We start from the raw sequence: 21636 nt of genomic DNA, 5'->3' as shown, positions 1-21636 counted from the left end.
GAGTGAGAAAGGAACAGTTCAACGTGCACGTGTCCTCTCCCCTCTCTTGCCTCCTCTAGCCCAAATTTTTGGCTCATTGCATGGCTTGTTCTGAATGTAACGAAGGAAACTCCTTCTGAAGGTGGGATGGATTATAGAGTCCCCGGTGCTGTCAGCAATGGTGAAACGGTGCCCGCACACCCCAGCATGGAAAAGGAGAAGGAGGAGGATGAGGATGAGGACCAGACCCTGGAGCGAGGACAGTGGAACAACAAGCTGGAGTATGTCCTGTCTGTGGCTGGGGAGATCATCGGCCTGGGAAATGTCTGGCGCTTCCCCTACCTCTGCTACAAGAATGGCGGAGGTAAGTGCAGCCCTGGCCCCCCGGCGAGCCCCAGGGGCACCTGGTCACCAGCGTTCCTCTGCGGTCTCTCCTGCCTCTGTGACATCCGTGTCTGGCCCTGCTTACTGCTGGCAGCAGCCTCTCAGCAATGCCCAAGTCACGAGCCTGCAGGGAGGATGCCAAACCTGACAGTGCCATCTGTGCCACAAGCAGGGGTTGTTTTGACACCGTGGGATGTGGGTAACTAAGTGGCAATGTCCGGGGGTTTCTGATGGCTGTAGCCGTGCTTCGCTGAGGCATGTGGAGCCTTGATCCTGCTGGTGAGGTGGGTGGCCATCTGCAGGGGGAGGCAGGGGGAGCAGGGTGGGGGCTCGGCTCTGAGCAGCATGTCTCACCCCAGGCAGCTCTTCCTTGAGTTGCACCAGGCACCCTGTGCAAATAAGACGGTGGGTCCTGGCAGCGTAGCAGGGAGCAGTGCGGGAGGCCGTGGGGCACCCATGTCCTTGCAGGCACTGCGAGGAACTGCAGCGTTTCCTGGAGGCTCAGGGGGCCTCCAAGGGGTTCTCAGTCACAGGTCCTGGTCTGCTGTCTGACCGTGGAGGGATGTCCCCCAGCTGCTGGAGCCGGGTGGCAGGGACAGGGCAGAGTGAAGGGGTTTTCCTTGCCTCGGTGCAGAAGCACAGCCCCCCTCCTGTGCTCCACCGGCATCTGCTGGGGCTGCAAGGGTGTGGAAGAGGGCACTGCTGCCTCTGAGCCGCACGGCAGGGCTGTGAGGTGTGTGGATGGATGTGCTTGATGGGGAGAGAGGGAGCAGAGTGTTGTTACTGCTGAGGTGCCAGCACACCGGTGCTGCTCAGGCTGTGCTCGGCAGTGACTGCTGGCCTGTCCCCTGCGAGGCTGGGCTGGGCTCGCTTTTGCAGGTGGGGTTTGCTGTGGGCTTTTACAGGTGTTTGTGGCTTCCTTTTAAGGGAGAAATTACTTTAAAAACCAGAAGCCTGTAAGCTTTTCTCAAGTTTGGTTCAGTGGCATGTAAAGAGAGAGAGCTGCTCTCCCTGTCTTGTGATTAATTGCTAATTAAGCTCTCCGGAAGGGCAGGGGAGAGGGGAAACAGTGCTTGGCTGGGAGCTGGTGGGGAGCAAGCACTGGGGACCCAGGGCTGAAATCCCCTAGCTTGAGCTTGGGGTAGTCTCATGGGCCTCACTAAACTGCTTTCATCCCAGTGGCATAAAAGAGGATTAACTGCTGTTTAGCTACTTTCATGCCGTGCCTTGCTCAGCACTTGTTTCTTTTCACCAGGTGGTCAAGCATTTTCTTTCTCTGTTGAAAAAGGAGGATTTTTCATGTTTTCTTTTTCCACAGGGAGCGTTTCTTGGCTTGCTGAGCCATGTCTGCTCCCACTGCTGCACCCTTCCCAGCTGCCATCCTGCATGGGGAGGGGGACCTGGGACCTTGTCCCGGCACCCCTTGCCTTGGGTGCCAGGAGAGAGCTCTGGGAAAAGGGGAGCTGCCGTGTGTGGTGGGACAGCAGGGGAAAGGCACAAAAAAGGGATTGATTTCTCAGCCTTCTTTCCTCCCGAAAAATGGGTCTGAGGCAAAGGCCCATGAAGCAGCAGAGACGATGTAGAGTTTGACATCTCAGTCAAATTTTTAATCTCCAGCCCTCTTCCCATGAGGTTAGAGCGAGGATGGGGCTTGAAACTCTTGTGCAGAGGGGAAAGTGTTTGCTGTGTGACTTCTCCTGGGGCAGGGCAGTGTGACGAGGCTGTGCAGGACTCGGGGCTCCCTCTTGCCTCGTGGAGCCCAGCCTACTGTGGCCGTTGCTGTATCAAATCCCTTGTAACGCCAGAATTTTAAAAGCTGCCAGAGGTTTTGTCTTGTACTCCTTTGGGTAGGCTGGTCCAAGCGCTTGCTTCCCTGCTACTTCAGTCAAGGTGAGGGACCTTTATTTACTTTCCAGTTCCAGGTCAGTCATGGCCAGCCTACAACCACTAGCTCCTGTGCCAGTGTTACCCTCTGGCTGGAATAGCTCTGCCGTGCTGGATGACTATTTCTTTCCCCACACTGAATTGTGTGTAGGCAGCCATGATAACAGCTCTCAGCCCTCGCTTTGCTTGCCAAAATATCAGGCTCTTCACAAAAAAGGTATCTGCAAAATCTGAGTTACGCAAAAAGGGGCAGCTGGTCACTTTTACTTTCTTTAGGGATGTCTCCACATAACAAAGAAAGAGTAATCCTAGTCTCTTACGTATTTAGCACTCAGTGTCTGATACCAACGCCCTCCATAGTGGAGGGGAAGAAAACACAAGAGCAACAAAATGTTCTTTTTGCTCCTGTTCGCTCTTGCTTTCGCCTCCCGTGGCGGGTCAGGCCCTCCTTGGGCAGGCTGGCCCTGCCGATTAGGAAATACTGGGGAAGCCTGTCTAGTGGTGTGGCTGCTGGTGCCTCCCCAGCATGGCCCGGAGTGGGCAGCCCCCAGGGCCCACCGCCCACGCATGCGCCAGGTGAAGGGGCCGTGGTGGAGAACACGTGTAGCGGCATTTCCCCCTTCACTTTCAGGCATAAGGGCTGGACCAGAGGGATGTCAGCCAGCTCTGGGGGTGCTCAGGCATGCTGATGGACCCCTGTCCCTGCTACAGCCCCCCTCTGCGGGTTCCTCACCAGAGTCACTGTGCAGGGCAGCTCTGCCCGAAGGCCATCCCGCATTGCCTGCTGCCCTTTCCTGCCTGTGCAGGCAACAGCAGCCCGCTGCCAGCTGAAACAAGATGGGGAGTGATGGTGGGGCTGGCATTGGGGTCGTCCCACCCTGCCTGACCCGCTACTTGGGGAGCAAGGGGAGTGGGGCAGACCACAAGCCCTCGCCCAAACATGCCTCTGCAAATCACAGCCTAACTTTGCACTATTTCACAGCCTGCATGTCCGGACCCTTCAGTTTGACTTCCAAAGGGTGTAACCTGCCAGAAACGGATAACCTGGGGAAGGTGGGAGACCAGACCGCAGGCTGCAAATGAGGAAAAGAGGCTGGACAGCTCAGCCTCCCACCTCAGAGACCTCCCCTGGGGTCCCCTGGCTGCAGTTTAGTTAAATACAAACTTTTATGTGAGAATAATCCCTCTTGGAAATAGGCTTCACTTTTATGATAACAAGATTGCACACATGTTGGGAGTTGAGGGGATGGTGTTGATACAACTATTTTCCCTGTCCTTTGCTCTCCACCAGCTTCTATTTCCTGGTAGAGCAAGAGCATGCGGGCAGATGCTCTCTGTTCTCCCAGGGCTGCCAAGCATCTGCAGTCCTTTAGCTGCTGTTTGCCCACAGGGAGCTGCCAAGATGCTCTCCCTGTCTGTTTTGTTGATTGCATTTTTTTGCAAGAAGGAGAGGGCTGTGGCTCTGTCCCCAGCTGGGATGAGTGTGGGTTGGGGCTTCTGGCCAGTTCCTAAAGCCCCCCTTCCCTCTCCCTGCCCCTGCATGCTAGCTAAGCTTCTTAATGAAATCTCTTGGGTTTTGAGTCTACTTGGGCACTGGGATTGTTGTTTCCCATATACCCCCACCAACATGACCCCAGAACCAGTCAGCATCTCACCAGCCCAGAAAAGGCCTGTGCAGGGAAAATGCGGTCAGTGGCTGGCTGGTTGCCACCTCCAATGCTGCACACCTCTCTGAGCCCACCACAGCCCAGCAGCCGTTCTCTGCTTGGGGGTACCCCTTTCCATGCCAGCCCCCCATCCTGACCCATGTCCCTGCCTTTGCAGCAGGGCTTGAGCAGCTTTGGTGGTGCGTGAGTGCAGCAGAGAGTGTGGGCCATCTTGCAGGGCTGTATCCTGTGCTCCGTGGGCTAGAAACCATCACTGCATTTAACATTAGCCTGGGGTAATCAAAAGCCTGATGCATTTTATCTCTCCCTGCCTGGTTTCGTGACAGGGCTTGAGCAGGAGGGCAGCCCTGGCTGTTGACATGAGGTGCATACTTTCCTGCACTATTTGAATTTTTTTGGCGCATCTGCTGCTTCTTGGTGAGCAAATGATTGAGAAAACCCACAGGCTGGATGAAGGTGTCAGTCTCTATGTGCTGCTCGGTGCTTTGGTGTTGTCATCCATGAGCTAGTCAGCTTATTCAATGTGAAAGGAATCACCAACTTGATTAAAAGTCACAATGGTTTTACAGCAGAGTGTTTTCCTGTATTTCTGTGCAGCTATTGCAAACTTGTTTCACTCTTTTCTGCATAAAAATCAGGCCTAGAAACTTTCCTTTCCTCTATCTTTTCTGAATGTTGAGTTTCTCATGCAATCACATCACTCCGGGAGGTGAAAAGTGAGAAAAATCCCTTTTTCCTGGTATCCTGTCCGTGGTCTTCCTGTTCCTGAAGCCCCCAACCCCTCCATGCAGTGTCATTTCCCCGGGGAGGAACTTGCCTGGTGCCCGGTTGGAGATGGCCTGATCCCAGTCACTCCATGGGGCTTATTTTTCCTATCTGCTGCTTGGATCTGCCAGGTGCCTTCTTCATCCCCTACCTCATCTTCCTCTTCACCTGTGGGATCCCTGTCTTCTTCCTGGAGACAGCGCTGGGGCAGTATACCAGCCAGGGAGGGGTGACAGCCTGGCGCAGGATCTGCCCCCTCTTTGAAGGTGAGTGGGGTAAGCCTGGGAGGGCATGGTGAGGTGGGGGAACCATAGGGCCCTGGGGGGATGAACAGTGACACCTCTCCCCACAGCTGAGGAGCACAGCCTGGGAGGGCCACTGGCTGCCCCTTTTCCAAAATCACCCTGGAAAAAATTGATTATATTTCTCGCCAAACAGTTCCCATCGTTACATTGCATCCCTGGTTTCCTTCATGGCCACGGTTTTGGCCAGGAGCTTTGCACCTAATCAAGGTTGTCCTCCGAGAGCTAAATTATGAAAATGCTTCTGGCAGTTATAAGGAACCTAAAACATATTTTTATTATTTTAGGTTAATGCTATGTAATTTTTTTGAGTTTGCAGATGGCTTAAAACCTTAGTGGTGAAAGGTGTCAACTGCCTTAATAAATCATCAGCAGTCAGATCTGCTTCTAGCACTGTTTCAGCACAGTCATCCAGCCTCAAGCTACTTTCCATGATTCCTTTGAAGGTCTCGGTTGTCTCCTCTACATGTACCAAAACTTTTAGATGCTCCTCCAGCACGTCTCAGAGAAGGAGTGTGCTGTTAATACAAATGCTTCCCAAACAAAAGTGAAAAGGGATGAATGAACAAAAGTGGATTTTGGTAGAAGAGGTGTTATTCAGCAGGTGGAGTGCCATCATGTTTCTGTCCCTTTGGGTGGCTTTCCAACCATAATCTGACCATCCCCTACCCAGACTCCCTCCCATCACTACCCATTCACCAGGGAAGGCTGCAGTGGGGTTCCAGGAAGAGGGGATCCCTGGGGCACCGGCTTGGACCCCCACTGATGCAGCACAGTGGGCTTTGAGAAGGAGGTGATGGCTCTGGTGGCTGCCCCACTGGCATTCATCCAGCAGCACAGTCAAAAGGCAGAGCAGCAGATGTACATGTTGGGTGAGCACCTCCCAAGGGGAGTCCTGTTCCCATCCCCTGGCACGTGCGTCACTTGCCTTCGGGGCTCACTTTCTGCAGGAATTGGCTACGCCTCACAGGTCATCGTCGTACTGCTGAACTTCTACTACATCATTGTCCTGGCCTGGGCCTTGTTTTATCTCTTCAGTTCATTCACCATCGACCTCCCCTGGGGCAGCTGTGACCATGAGTGGAACACAGGTGGGTGTTGAGCCCCCTCCCAGTCCTCCACCAGATGCTGGCTGAGGGAAACTTGTTGCCCAGGGCCAAACCTCAGGAGAGTGGTTTACTCCTGCGTGTGTGTGACCACCGGTCATGAGAGTGGGGAGTCTGGGTTGCTGCAGTGCTGCTGGTACTTTTGGGGAAGAGGCTCAGTTGATCTGGGTCTTTCCTAAAGGCCACCAGTGCTGCCACTGCCCAACCACTTGCAGCACCCAGCCAGTGCCATGCAGCAGTGGCCTCCCTGGTGGCTTCTGCTTTGGGCTTCAGCCACCATGGGCACCTTCCTTCCTGGCATCTTCCAGTCATCCTATGTTGTATGTTAGCCACAGACCCAGTGCTGATCGGGACTGCTCACGGTGGCCGCTGGAAGGAAAAATTAAACGCCATTGTCTTAATAGTCCTAGATTCCTTCCAAGCCTTACCCTGGAGGGGACTCCTTTTGTGCATCTTTGGGACTACACAAAATTTGTCTCAGAGTCAATGTCAACGAGTGTTGACACTGTGGATGGAAAGGGAGGAATTTTTCAGATCCTCTGGTACTCCAGCCACTGCTGCTTACACTCCCTCTCTCCCTGGGCCTCTCCTGCAGGGAACTGCATGGAGCTCCAGAAGGCGAACTCAACGCTCAATGTGACCAGTGAAAACGCCACCTCCCCTGTCATCGAGTTCTGGGAGTAAGTAAAGGACAGGCCTGTACCCCCCTTTCCTCCAGGTCATACCCTTCCTGGGCAAGGAACAAACCCTGCAGTGGCACATTCTGTTAACCCATCCTTGCCAAAAGAGGACACAAGAGAGGCAGCTGGACAGGTCAGAGTGAAGGCTCTCAGGGACAGAACCATCAGTCAAGGGTAACATTGCTAGGCTTGTGGTATTTATCTGGAGCTGTGCTGGCATGCCTCTGCGCCATCTGGCTTTGCCTTTCTCTGATGCTGTGTTCCTCCTGTCCCTTCGGACCTTTTGGGCTTCTCAGCCTCACTGACCTCCGTGATGGCTAGCTGAATGTGCAAGACCTTACCTCACTGATGCTTTTCCTCCTCTGGTCCTTGATATTTCATTTATTGTCCTTTTCTCCCTTATTCCTCCTCTGCTGTTGCACTCTCCCTTTCTCCCTTTGTGCTGCTCCTTTCCCTGCCAGCTCCCTTGTTCTTCATTGCCAGCTGTGAGCTTCCTTATACAGTTGTTTCATCCTGCAACGTAGGTGAATTGACTGCACGTTCCCTATCCTGAAACTTTGGATCAGACTTACCCAGGGTGCAAACCTCAATAAAACCAGTGACACTCCCTCAGGATATAGTGGCCATTACTCTGTGGTTTGGATTACAGTTTATATACCTGATGGATTATCCATCGCTCTTGTTCTGTTCAGACCAGTCTGCTCCATGCAGTCCTTGACCTGCCTGGTGGCCGCATCCAGCGTAACCATGCTCAGGACATGGGTGCCAAGACTATAGGTGGGAGTGGATTGAGATCTGTGGTTATCCACAAAGCAGCAGCTCTGCGATGGGTTTTCGTCTGCATGTTTTGCCAGCTGTAGCATGTTCAGCTGTTGAAGAGGAGACCTTGAAGACCTGTGACATATTGCAGGAGTCCATGCTGGTGTCGCAGTAGGTGATCTCTTTCCTTTGAAACCCTGCTGCTGTGTGATATCAGCACGTTCCGAGGAGGATCTGGTGTGGTGGGTGGTGACTTCTGTATGTGGGCTAGTCATCATCTTAAAAATAGAAAAAGAGGTGATGATTTCAGTTTAGAGTGACTAATATGCAAGCTATCCTGAGGAGAGAAGCTCACCAAAATAAAAATGAAGTGCTAGGGTCAGTTTACTTCACACTGAAATTTTCTCCCTCATTTTCATTGTTTTATTCCCTTGTATTAGTTATCCTGAGGAGCAGAGTAGTTTTATTTCTGGCAGGAAGGCATAGCCCTGTTGTCTTGGGATCTCTGATGATCCTCAGCATCTCCTGGGAGAACGGGACCAGTTAAGCACTGAGCCCTGGCTAATAGACTGTGCAAGTAACCCCTCTCTGCCACTGTGAATTTAGATGGACGGATGGCTCTGCCCTCAGCAGCGCTGCGGGGGCTGTCAGCGCACGGAGCACACAGTACCTCCAGAGCATCCCCGGCTCAGCACAGGGATGCTGGCTTTGAACTTCAAAGTTCAACAATTTTCTTTGTCTCCTGCGTTCTCCCTGAGCCTCCACTCTCCCTCTGTCTGCTGCTCACATGTGATTAGATGGTGGCCTTAGACTGCTCTTTCTGAGACTGGCTGCTGGAAAAGATGGTGTTCACTGCTGTGACCATTGCTGTGTTACTGGGGGATAAGCACATGGAAATGGAAATTTCCACTGTCCGTTGCTGGTGATGCAGCACCTGTTCCTGCCCTCCCTGGGCAGGGAGGTAGGAGGCCACCATTTCCTCAAGAAGCACTGACTTTCCAGTGGGCTGCTGGCATGCTTCTGGGGCCTCTACTGGCTGCAGTACAGTGCCCAGTTAGTTACAGTCCGCTGGCACCCTTTCCCCACCAGTTACAGAGTCCATGTTCTTAGAAGCGGGTAAAAAGCAGCATGATGAAATGCATCTGGTGGAACAGTGTGATTTTTCTGACCCCGCTCTCATCCTCTCATTCTGCCCCAAGGCTGTGGGGCAGGAAGGGAAGCAGTGTGTCTTAGGCTGCAGTTCTCCGGGAGTGTGAGTTTTATTTTGTGGTAATTGCTGTCTTTCACAGCAGGGCAGGCACTGCTGCTGGGCCCCAGGGTGGTGCATGTCTCCCTCTGCCTGTCTCAGGCTTGGGGTTTTGGCACTTCACCATGGTGTTTCACACACAGATCCATCTGTGCAGTGTAGGACATGGAGGAGGGTGAGTCCCTACTTTTGTAAGTGATGAAGAAGACTTGACATACACGTAGCATGGAAAGCTGCTATATGACCAGGGTGAGATAATAAGACTTTAGCTGAATCGAGGTCCATCTAGCCCAGGATCCTACCTCTATACTGGCTTAAAGAGGATGCCCAGGGTGGCCTCTTCTGACTGTGCAATGGGGATTATTTTGGTCTTGGTTGGGTCTTAGTCATGGTATGGGATGCTATGCTACTCTGGCTTCTAAGGTGAATTACGTAGCTAAAGACAGAAGTGTGCTATGGAGAAGGGGTTGGACAGCATTGCTTCCTGGGTGGTCCTGATGGATTCTGCACGGTAAGTGCAATGTATCATTCACTTTGAGCTGTGAAGCATGTCAGAAATGTAGGTGAACTTTGTAATGTGCATGAAAAAGGCCAGGGCAGAGCTTGCGTGTGCAAAGTGCTGCATGTTTTTGCAGGGAGAGAGCTCTTGCCCTGGAGGACAGGGTAGGTGAAGGGTGGGAGGACAGTGGAAGAAATGTCTTGGCCCAACAGGCCAGCACTGGAGTGAGCAGAGAAGCAAGTGTCCATGTGTGATCTGCCAGGCTGGTAGTGCTCTTAAGAGGGGAGCACTGCTTGATTGCTTTGAGGCTTGCAGCTCAGACATGGGCCTTGTTAGTAAGACAGCTGTTCTCCCCAGAGCCGTCAGTATGGTGAGAAGCACTGTGGTGTTGGGAATGTTAGTGGCCAACATCAGTGACACTTGGATGTTCCTTTGCTCCCCCCCAATGCAGAAGGAGAGTGCTAAAGATTTCCGACGGCATCCAGCACCTGGGCAGCCTGCGCTGGGAGCTGGCTCTGTGTCTCTTGCTGGCATGGATCATCTGTTACTTCTGCATTTGGAAAGGGGTCAAGTCCACGGGCAAGGTGAGTCTTCGGTTTAGATCAAGCCTCTTCCCTTGATCACAGCTGGAGCACTTGATCTATTCACTTTTTGTACTTTCAGAGAGGTCCTAGGGATTGCCTGGGAGCCACCCTCTGAATAAGCTGGCAGGAGCCTCTGGGGCTCAACTTGCAGCAGGAGTGTGAGCTAGGCTCTGTGTTTTGGGTAGGAAAGGATGGGAGCACTGAGACATCTCCGAGCATTAACTTCCAAGATGTATATCCACATCTGGTCCCTCTGCATCCCCATGCCCAGGAGACCCTGCAGTCTTCCTATTTATGGGGTGGTTCCATGTTCCCTTGCCTCCCACCACAGTGTGAGCAAGCAGCATGATTTTGTCTTTGCTGGCAAGTGCAGCTGGGAAATCTTCAATTTCATTAGATAGTAGCGAAGGTAACTCTGATAGCCTCAAAGCCTTCTCTGCCTCATCACCATGGGGGGGGTGGGTTCCTTTTTATTTTCTTCTTATTCATCCCAGCAGTTCCTACAATTGCTCATATTCCCCAGCAGTAAAGGTCTCCTTTCTCCCCCCGCCCTCCCCCGATAGTCATCACAGAGATATTTATTTGAATGCTTCTGGGAAGGGTTGGTGTGAACTGTTCAGCCTCCATCCCATGCTCCCTCTGTTGCAGAGTGTGCCACTGTGGTTTGCATTGACCCCATTTCTTAGTTTCTGCTACTGCCTCCTGACCCATTCCCAGCCAGCTTTGTCTGGAGCCAGCAAGAACAGATGGAAATGACAAGGTTTAGTATGTTATCTAAATGGTGTCTTCTCTGCATGCTTTGAACAAGACATCGTGTGTGATGGGGTGTAAATTGTAGCTGCATCCATTTCCATCAAGTTGATGGCATGGATGTTAGCAGTTTCCCCTGCTTCCAGAAAGGTCTGGGATTATGAAACATGACAGGGAAATCAAGCAGCTTGCAGAGATGATATTTTCTGGTTTCTATGGAGTAAAATTAGAAGAAAAGAGCAATTGCTTGCTGTGGTGGCCTGGTAAAAGAAAGCAGAGGCAGTCTAATAACAGCAAATATGATACTAAGATACAGCAAACATAGTGTGGGAAGTGCTGAGAACAAATTCCATCTTATTTTAGATACAAGTTCTAGGTTAAATGCAAGTGCTTTTTAGCAAAAAGGACTAGTGATGGTGAGATCTTAAGTTCCTGAGAACAGAAACCTTCTTTCAGTAAAGCAACAGTGTCAATAGGTTTATCAACCCTCTGTGTACTTAATAATTCAACTAAAATGATGACTGTAGGAATACAACCCTGCTGGAGAAGAGATATACCTTGGTTCTGGGGATTTGCCTGTGGAAGGGCAAATGCCATGAGCTGAAATGACCCTACTCTGAACAGCAGCCGAGGTTCGCACCCTCCGATGCAGGGACTGTCCATCCCAGAGGAGCACTTACAGATGCAGGAGGTTGTCACAGATGGAACCACTTTACCAAGGCATGTGGATCAGATTCAAATAAAACCCTGGATGTTGTTGACCAGCATGTGACTGAATGATCACACTGATCCCGGCAAGGTTCCTAGTGATGTAGTTAGTGTTAACAATGCCCAAGAAATAAAAAGATTGGGTCTGAGCCAAGCACTGAGTAATATCTCATTGGATCCAGATGTTCCTGTTGTTAAATAGAAGTTTGACACCCTTAATCCAGAAAAACAGTCTCCAAATTCAAACCTCTGGTCCCAGTGCAGATGTGACTGACCGCTGAGTGAAAAGCTTCACATGCTAGTTCATGCAGACTGTAAAGCACGTAGGATGTTCCCAAAATTTAAATCCAAATCATATGCCAGACAACTGGCAGTTTTTATTCTGAGCTCCTAAAACTGATGTTATTTAGAGATCCAGCCAAGAATGTGCAACCTGACATCCTGGAAGAACATGCACCAGGACTTTTCCTGAAGGAAAGATTTGGTGATTATACACGGGTGATTGTTAAACTCGTGGGATCTGCATATTTGATTAACTGTCACTGAAAAAGCTCTACATCGGACTTCTTGTAAATTTGAGAATGAAAGAAATAATGGTGGTTGTCTGTGCTGAAGAACACTGTCCCTGGGTTTCTTCAATATTCGGGATGCAGATTCAGAGGTACAGGGATGGATCTGCTCACAGAGACATCTCAGGCAATCATAAAACCCAGCAAGGAGGTATTTTTCACTGACCTCTGTGGTGTTATGCAAGACTGCGTAATATACAGAGCACAACACATGAAATGCATAGAAAACCTGGAGCTGCAGAGATATTTGTCTAATAGTTTCATTTTTCAAGGATGGGATAACTCTCAAATCCTTCTGCCTTTCCACATCACAAAACTGAATCACTGGAGTGTGTGTATCTTGACTTAGAGAGGGGCTTGCATTGCAGCATCAGGTGCTTTGGACATTGCTTTATTCAGACAGAGTACATAGGAGTGGATCCAGAAAAAAAATCTCTTTTTGAATCACTGCTCAAATCATAAGGATTACCCATGGGCAGAGCAAAAGTGGTCATACTGTCCAGGGAAATCATATGCTCATTCTTAGTAGGACCTCCACTAATGCAGAAGCTGCTATAGCTGTGGCAAAGCTTGCGACCCCTGCTCAGGGGTGGTGGGCTTTAGGTGGATTTTGAAACAGCTCATTCTGGATGGATGGGGAGGTGTGAGAAATAGATCATTTCACATCATTAAGTTTTGCAGTTCCTCCAGAGATGAGCGTTAGCTCTGGTGCATAACAGCCAAAGCTGAGGGAAGGGCTGCAGGGTAGCATTCAGGTGAAGTGTGCTGATGCGAGTCATCACTCAGCACATCCACACGGGAAAAAGCTGAAGGAGCAACATTTCTCTTTTGGCCTAGCATGATACGACAGACCAAACAACTATTTTTCAAGGTGGTCAATAAGTCTTGAAGGTGCAGGATCAATGCAAAGGGATTAATGATACTACTTGAATTGCTGAGGAGGCTGCACCAGCTCTTGATAACAGTTTGTTTGTGTGGGAAACACAGGCATGCTACAACAACTAGCCTGAATGGTCCTGAAAGTACCCTGGTAATCCCCAAATTGAGTGTTATATTTACCAGAGGTTGGAGTCCCTGAAAGTATTAGCTGACACTGGCCTGCAGCATTCCACCAAGGAACACGGCTCCTTTGCTAGAAGGAAGGGATTTTAACCCTACCCGAGTACAGCTGCATTGCTTACGGGGCTAGGGGCATAAAAAGCAAGAGGGTAGATTTAAAGGTCCTGTTTAAGTCTGCATCCTTGATGGCAAGTCTGAGATGTGCTGCCCTGCTCTGCATGCAGTGCCCGTGTTGGGTATTTGAACAGGCGTCAGTCAGAGGCAGCGCCTGTGAGTCACTGCTGTGGGGAGCGGTGGGCACAGGTCAGTTGCCAGTGCCAGCCCTGAGTGGTGGACCCCCAGTGTTGTCCTTGCTGGTTCTTCAGTAGCAATCACGTTTCAGGGTGTATCTCTTATCTGCACATCCCTTCGCCCTTGCCACTAAATGCTGCGGAGAAGAGACTTTCCGTGTCTGACTCAGACTCTATTTGGGGTAGGGATGTACAGATGGATACCGGGGGGAGCTCCTTCTCTGATGCACATAGATATTACACCACTGGCTTCAGCAGAGCTGCTTTGACTCCTGGTGACAGCCTGGCTCAGGGTCTGGATTGCTCCTAGGGCTAGAAAGGTTTTCTCTGGCTGCAGACATGCCATGGCAGATGACAAGTTTCCTGGGTGCATTTTAAAATGCATTTCTTTCTACTGCAAGTGACATCAAGGTGCTCACCAAGGCAGCCTGACCGGTCTCCTGCTGCTGCCCATCTCCCCAGGCTTGGGGTTTGGTGCCGGCACTGTGTGCTCTGGCCCCTGCTGCTCACTTACACTTGTCCCTTCGTCCTCCTCACAGGTGGTGTATTTCACAGCCACGTTCCCATACCTCATGCTGGTTGTTCTGCTGATCAGGGGAGTCTCCCTGCCTGGGGCATCCCAGGGAATCCTCTTTTACCTTTATCCAGACCTCAGTCGCCTTGGGGACCCCCAGGTAAGGTGGAGGGGCGACTGAACGGCTGAGCTGTGCTCGCATGGATGCCTGTGGCTGTCCCCTCTCCTTTTCCTTTTCTCACTGTTTGTCTTCCAATTTCTTCTTTCTCCTGTTTTTCCCCTCTGTGGGTATAAGGCAGGGCTGTGATATTGGTGTGTACTCTGACAGTCCCCAAGCGCTCTCTCACCCTCAGTTTTCACTTGTGCTGTTACTGTGTTTTCTAGTCTGACTTGAATCTGAGTTGCCCAGGCATATGGGCAGTGGAATTTAACCCTTCATCATGAGTGGCACCAGCTGCCCCCCACCTTTCTTGAGGAGACTGCTGTGGAGGCAGCCAGTGCATGGGGTGCCACTCTCACCATGCCACCAGCTCATGGGGACAAGCCCCGCACCTGGCATTCGTGCTCTGGCTTCCCTGGGAAGCATGCCAGGTGCATGGATGGAGGGAGCCATGGCATGCTGCAGCAGCAGTCCCTGGGACCTGGCCACCCTCCTCGCCTCCCTGTCCCTGGTGAAAAATTCCTGCCTGTCTGACAGGAGGGTCAGTGCCCAACTGCTGCTTTTAATCTCTTTGGGACAAGTTTTTCCATGTTAAATCCTGGCTCCAGCTGAGCTGCTGTACCAGCCTTTGTGTGAAGGTGTTTCCAAAGGAGATTAAAGGGTGCCTGCCTGGAAAATAGGCCAGCAAAACCCTTCATAACCCCATTAACCCTTTCTGTTCTGGTCCCAGTGCTGCCTTGGTTATTAATTTTGTGATGGGGGGCATAAGTGTGGGAGGAGGAATGGTTATGGCTGATCCTGCCCTTCCTGATGGAGGACAGAGGATCCCTGTTTGCTGTGGGTGGGGGTAGCAGTGTGTCAGGGACTGTGGGACTCTCCTGGGTCCTGCCTGTGCCACTGGTGCTGCGTGGCTCTGTGCAATCAGTTTGACTTACGGCTTCCGATCTGGGGAGCTAAACACGAGTGTCCGGTTTCCAGCTCCAGGCGGTCTGGTTTTTATCATGGGAAGGACTCAGAGTTCCTGCTCAGCTTTCTGGAAGTTGCTCTCTGGTCAAGGCTGCGCCTGAGCAGTGGGTGAACAGCGTTGTTTCACAGTGCTGGCTGCTCTCTTGCTCTCTCTAGGAGGTGGGTACAGCTGGTACCTCGGTGTGAAGGTGCAGCAGGGCTTGGAAGGGGATGAGGACAGGTCTGTGTTTGGGGCTCCATTTGTGCTGATGAGGTGCCAGAGACTTCTGAAACGTAATAACATTTTTAAATGGTGCTCATTCACTAATGAAAAGTCCTGTTGTTACTGTGGCTGTGTTGCCCACGGGACTGAATTAAACCACTTCAGGCGTGGCAGGGTTTTACTTGTACTAGCTGTGTCCTCATTAGGTCCATCCTGGCAAACTTTTCCAATTACTGCCCAAGCTTTAGAAGCACAGCTTCTTTCCAGCCTGGAAAATGCTAATGCACTGGTGCAAAGGCAGAGTAACCCTTCAGAGCAAGAGGGTGGCTGGGGAAGGAAAACTTGCTCCGAACACCATCACTCCCCAATGAATGCTTCCCTTCCACAGGAAAAAAAGCAGGAGCTGGTAGCAGTGGTTGCCTTCCTCCAGAGTGCTTTAACCATCCTATTGAACCCTGTAGCAGAGCTTGAGGTTTCTTTTGCATTTTCCCATCAGAGAGGGAAGGGAAGGGTTAGTGCCCCAAGCCCCACACACCGTGGTTGTGCCCACCTCTCTCTGTGCAGGGACGGCACGGGTCCTGCCAGCGCATCGGGCCAAGTTGATTATAATTGATTTGTGCTCAGAGGGTCATGAGCTGTAATTGTTTACCTGCAATCCTGCACTGCGTGGAAAAATGGAAGATTCTTTAGTGCCTGTAAAGGGATTCTGGAAATAAAAATATTTCAAAATACCTTCTCCAGTCTAAGCCTTATGGTAAGGCATCTCAAGGGGAGGTTTAAACAAAGGGCAAACAATATACAAGGGGATAAAATCAAAACTCCCTTAAAGCGCATGAAAAACTAGGTGAAAAAAGGAGATGAATTATCTGGCAGATTCTACCAGGGGAACAGCAGCAGCTGAGATGTGATTAAGTGTCAGAATATCAGATTGGTGTGTGGAAATCATTGCTCTTTACCTGCCAAATGACCTTGGACAGAACTGGGAAATCCTGCCTATGAAAGCTCAGGCTAGCTGATTGATGGCGGTCTCCTCTGGCCATGAAGTCTACAATGCTCATGGAGTCTACGATCTTCCTGCATCTTCATTTTCTACATCTATGAAATGCTTGTAATTAGAATGATAAATAAAATGCATTTGATAGGTAGATCAGACTATACAGAGAAACTGCCAAAGGTTTTGAATAGTGAAGCCCACTTCTGCTCAAATACAAGCAGTTAACAGCAAAACTGCCAGAGAATCTATTTTGAACTGTATGCCCTCAAACTAAAACACCCAAAATAGGAACCCCATAGTTTGTTTTTTATTTGCATAATATTCAGTATTACGTTGTTAGCGTGCCAGCCATTACTAGACCTAAATTTCCCTCCCCTCCTTGATTGCATTTTCTGTGCTTCAGGAGGTTTCCACTTTACTCCATAGCGAGACTTGTGTTTTGACCAAAAGGGGGTCTTCAGGGTTGTTGACCATTTTCCACTTTTGATCACTCCATGCTTTGCAATTATCTTTGCGACAATTTTTTCAATTGTTTATTTCAGTAGATAACGCTGGAGATTTGTGGATGTGATTAAGGAGAGGGATGCACAGTGTGATCCACTAGCAGGAAGTTGAAATGAGAGGAATTCAGAGTAGAAATAAGGTTTTAAGTGTGGGAAACTTGCCATTAGAACTTTTCTCAGGCACTGGCAGGCTGTCCATTGCTTGATGCTTTCATACCACGACCAGGCACTGTTTTAATATACAGATTGATTTAAGGAGAGGACTGGTGGGCTTGATGCAGAAAGTGCTAGCTGTGTGTTTGTGTTTGCTTTAAAGGGAAGAGTGGTCTCCCTTCACTCTGGTATCAAGTCTCAAGCAGTTTTAGCTAAAATTTCATTAGATTTAATGAGTGAAGATGGAGAAGGAGTTGAATTCAGCAGCCCCTGAGCATATCCTTCTCTGGAAAAAGCAGCAAATGTTTCTCAAAACCTCCCACTCTTGTTTTCCTCTTGAAATTTCCCCAAAACCCACCACCTTGCTGTATGTCCTTGCACTTTATCCAGTCTTTGTATGAAGGAAGATCTTTGTGTGATGAGCCACTTTCCATCCAGCCTAGACATGCTGAAGGCCCTGGCGGGGGCTGTGCCCCTGGTCCTAGGGGCAGGGGAGCACTGGTGGTGCTGAGGACCAGCAGAGAACCCACAGCTCTGCAGATACCCTGTAAACAGTCCCCACTGCTGCACCTGTACAACACCATGCTGGGATAGCCTGACTTGCTTTGCACAGCTAAATTCAGAGATTACCTCCATCCAGCCTCTGCTTCTTGTTGTCTCTCCCTCTCATCTGCACTACTTTTCAAATAACCTTCGCTATATCCCTCTCATTTTCTTTCACCCATTTCCCTGCTGGTTGCTTTTTGGAGCAGCATTTGCCCCTTCAGAGTCCCCACAGGCTCCTGCTTCCCAGTGGATGTGGCAGGAAGAGGAGGCAAGAGGTGAAGCTCTGTGTGGGGCTGTCTGCTGTGTCCTGTGGCTAGGACGGGGGGCTGCCAGGGTCTGGCTCATGGTTTGCACCGGAGTAGTTCTTGCTGTTGAGGCTGCGCTGAGGATAAGCCCTCTGGCCACCACAGGGAGCACGGGAGGTGCCTGCATCTTGCAGGACTGTGACCTGCTGGGTTAACCATGGACCCCTGTAGCCATGCTGGGGAAGGGGTCAAAGCCCCCAGATCCTCTCCAAATTCAGGTCCCCCCTGCTGCTGCTCCACGGCCCGTGAGAGCTGCTGCTTCCCAGCAAGAGGAGAGGGTGACTGTAGGCCTGCTAAATATTATTTGTTCCCCTTATTTATTTTTTTCCCAGCAAGCCTTTAACTTGACCCTGTGTGCTCGGTTTGTGCTGTTGCCGGCCCCCTGCTTCCCCTTTCTGAAGGCCAGCATGTTTGTTTTTGTGCTGGAGGGTGACCCACTGTGCTTGTGCGTGGATGCGTGCGCTGGCGGGGCTGCTGCTGGCATGCTGAGCTGGCTCCTGCCATGCAGCATTGCAGCCTGGCCCCATGCCCCCCAGCCCCGGCAGAAGGTCTGCGAGCCCAGGCACCGCTGCCTGGCCTGCCTGGGGAGTGGAGGGCAGATACCGGGCAGCAGAGAGGGACAGCTTGCAGCTCCCACAGCAGGCTGAAGGGGCTTGGGGCTGGCATCTTCTCCTCTGCCTTGCTGGAACAATGCATCTGCATGGGGTGAACCACAGCTGTATTTACCTTGGGGCTTCCTCCTCCTCCTCCCACGCTTCTCACCAGCCCTGCCAGCATGGGACCTGGGTGGCTGGCTGGCTGCAGCCATGCGGTCCTGCTGAGTCTGACCTCGGTGCTGACATAGCAGGAAGGAATAAAGCTCTCTTTCTGTCTGCAAGCATCAGGGCAGGGAGGACTGTAAAGTCCAGCTTCCCAGGTAGCAAGGAGCATCCCTCGGAGCATCCCTTGCCCCTCTGCATCACGCTGGGTCAGGCAGCTGTGTTCTTCGGGATGAACCAGAAAGCTGTTTGTTTTCTTCAAGAGGGATGCTGAGGTGCTGGAGTGTGTCCAGAGAAGGGCAACAAAGCTGGTGAAGGGTCTGGAGCCACAAGTGTTAGGAGGAGCAGCCGAGGGAAATGTGGTGGTTTAGCCTGGAGAGGAGGACACTCAGCGGGGACCTTATTGCTCTCTACAGCTGCCTGACAGGGGGCTGTAGGCAGGCGGGTGTTGGTCTCTTCTCCCAGGTAACAAGCGACAGGACAAGAGGAAAATGGCTCAAGTTGCACCAGGGGACGTTTAAATTGGATATTAGGAAAAATTTCTTCACTGAAAGGGCTGCCCAGGGAGGTGGTGGAATCACCATGCCTGAAGGTATTTAAAAAGCATGTACTTGTGGTGCTTAGGGACACGGTTTAGTGATGGACTTGGCAGGCCCAGGATAATGGTTGGACTTGATCTTAAAGTTTTCTTCCAACCTAAATGATTCTATGGTTCTTGATGTGATTAAAGAAACCCCAGCAGCAGGGGAGCCCTCCTGGGTGTAAAATGTCTCTGTGGGTTGGCAGGTGCCCCAAGGTGTGTGAGTTACAGGAGGTTGGTGCTCTCTGGCGGGCCATTGCGGGGGCACGGAATGCCAGCATAGGGAGATCAGCTGGTGAGCGACACTGCCGTCCCACACTTGCAAGGAGCCCAAGGGTGTATTTTCAGAGCAGCTGGGGCTTAGGGCTGGGAACATGAGGCTTGGCTGGGCATAGGGTGGCCAGAAGGACCGTGAATACTTTACAGAAATGGCAATGCACTGACTCGTACCCCTCCTGAGGTAAAAGAGGATGAGGGAAAGCGTTGGCTGGGGCTGTGCAGCATGGCAGTGCGCTTTTTGCAGCAGGGCCTCAGGGCTGCCCAGCCTTGTGCCGCTGCAGTACTGTGGGACATGGACTGGGTCTTTGGGCTAGGGCCTGTGGGCCGGTCCTGAATGAAGCAGGAAAGACAATAATCTGGAAACTGTGCCCTGGGTGTCTTGAGGTGAAACCTTAGGAATCAGGATCTCCTTTTTTAAGGCTGGGCTGAAGCAATGGGTTTGTATGGTGCAGTGGGTGGCTGGTGGGTAGCACTAGTGCCACAGGCCAACTCGTGAGTTGTGATGCCAAGAGTGAAAAAAATGCTGGCTGAATCACAGCTCAAGACTTGGGGTGGTTTTTGCTCTCTGCTCAGCATTACACCAAGCATGACTCTCCACGCAGCATGTATCCACGCCGTGCTGCATCATCTCTGCTTTCTGGTGGGGACAATTCGGCACTTCTCAGCATGGCACCTGTATTTGATGTATGACATACACTGGAGTTCAATAACTTTTTGCTCAAAAATGGTCTTTACTATTATTTCTAATGCTTTGAGATCTTCCTAAGGAAGGATCTGTTTCAGTACAGGGGGCTATTAAATTCCAGTACATGTAATAAAGCAAATATTGCTGAGAAAATTAAGGAGCAAAGAACATGTCCTCTTACAGCCCCTAACCATCTTGGATAATTGCAGCTCAGGTGTGAAGGCTTTGGCTAAAAAGAGAGAGTAGGAGGTTATTACAAACTGCAGTAAAAAACATGTTGAAGGAAATTGAATTATGAATTAAATAAACTGGGTGGCTTGGAAAACAGCAGACAACAATCAAATCAAAATGCCCATGCTGCCAATGTGCCAGCGAATTCTGAACAGGATAAACTTTACCAGCCTCTTTGGGAGCAGTGGCCAGAGAACAGCAGCATGCTTTTATCTTTGGGGGAAAGAGAGCCCTGCCTGACCCCAGCGAGCCTCTTTAGTCAGAATGGAAATATTAAAATAATGAAAGGCTGTGGATCAGCAGCACAGGAGGGAAAGAAGGGTTTTGGAAGGGTTGAAAAAAAACATTACTCTGAGTCACTGCAGGGAGAGAAATGAGCACAGTCAGCAGGTGGAGGGGGGAAGATTTGTGTTGCTGTTTTCTGGAGTGGTCTATGTAGCCCCCATGAACCCATGGTGCTGGGTGGGCAGCAGTGCTTCTTGTGAGGGGCTTGAGGAGGAGGATGGAGCACAGATGGGCTGAGGCCCCTTCTGACCCCAGTGATCCTGTGGTCCTGGGACCTGCTGCTACTGCTTGGCTCCCTCACTAGTGGGTCAGGAGCACCCTGGCATCAGTCTTGTTGCAGTCCATTGACCACCAGGCAACTTGGGAACTGCCAGGGGGCCAGGAAGAACGTAAAGGTGGCTTGGTCTTTGGCCCATGAGCTGCAGTAACCTTTTAAAATGGGAAATAAAGTGCACGCAGCCTGAGCTGTTGCTCACAGTCATGCTGACTAAGCAGGATCATAAGCTCTGCGAGCCAAGCTTAGCTTTATTTACAGTTTCAGCCAGGGGCTGCCTTGCTTCAAAGGGAAGCATATGCTCAGGCAGGTCCTATATTCCCTAAAAACATCCCTTTGGGGTTGGTCTCCCACACAGCCCAGTGCGCACCTCTGTGTTGGGCAGAGCAAGCAGCGGAATGGGGAGCCCGCAGACCCCATGCTGGTCTCCGCTGCACAGTCGAGGGTATCACTGGGTTTTAGAAATGAGCCACTTCATAAGGCACAGAGCTAATGAAGCTTGGTGTCTCGATTATTTGGCTTCTACCATGGCTGGTAAAGCACCAGTTCTTTTCCTGCCCCTGGGATATTTCTCTACAAATCAGAGGTTTGATCTCACTCCCTATGAAATTGTGAGCAGGGTTTCCATGGACTGAAGAGAAGATAGTGGGGCTGTTATTAGCTAAGTTGCTTGCAGCTAAGGATATTAGCTAAGTTGCTTGCAGAACAGTCAGGGAGAGCAATTTTCCCAAATCTAGCCCTAGCAGCACTTTTCTTTCTCTCCCTGTAGACTGTGCTGCTGGTCCTGCAGCAGTGGGCAGGGTGAAGATTTGTTCTGTGCAGCTGTCCCTTGAGCTAAAAGTGGAATTTCCTCCAGAAAATCACAGCTGATGGGATCGTAACCTCCCTTTGTAAGGCCTATCAGACTAGGAGGGAGAAGAGGTAAATATGAAACAAAACCTCTCTCCCCATGGTTACTCTTTGGCCAGTA

General features: G+C 50.9%; 1 protein-coding gene across 4 annotated transcripts in view; it reads left to right on the top strand.

Moving 5' to 3' along the window:
• Window positions 1-21636, top strand: part of SLC6A13 (solute carrier family 6 member 13) — a 36101-nt gene that overhangs the window by 4860 nt on the left and 9605 nt on the right. For 3 of the 4 annotated variants that reach the window (XM_056339222.1, XM_056339220.1, XM_056339223.1), the window contains 6 exons: window positions 122-343; window positions 4811-4945; window positions 5932-6072; window positions 6683-6767; window positions 9723-9855; window positions 13771-13905. In XM_056339222.1, coding sequence (XP_056195197.1) covers window positions 127-343; window positions 4811-4945; window positions 5932-6072; window positions 6683-6767; window positions 9723-9855; window positions 13771-13905 — 846 coding nt within the window. In that variant the 5' untranslated portion in view covers window positions 122-126. Of the gene's footprint in view, window positions 1-121; window positions 344-4810; window positions 4946-5931; window positions 6073-6682; window positions 6768-9722; window positions 9856-13770; window positions 13906-21636 lie in introns of those variants that run through there. The other variant, XM_056339224.1, reaches the window with a different exon arrangement.

The sequence above is a fragment of the Falco biarmicus genome, chromosome 5 (genome assembly GCF_023638135.1).
Source record: "Falco biarmicus isolate bFalBia1 chromosome 5, bFalBia1.pri, whole genome shotgun sequence".
In the NCBI taxonomy this organism is placed as follows: domain Eukaryota; kingdom Metazoa; phylum Chordata; class Aves; order Falconiformes; family Falconidae; genus Falco; species Falco biarmicus.
Note: the sequence above shows the minus strand (reverse complement) of the source record. Positions and strands in the feature narration are given on the sequence as shown.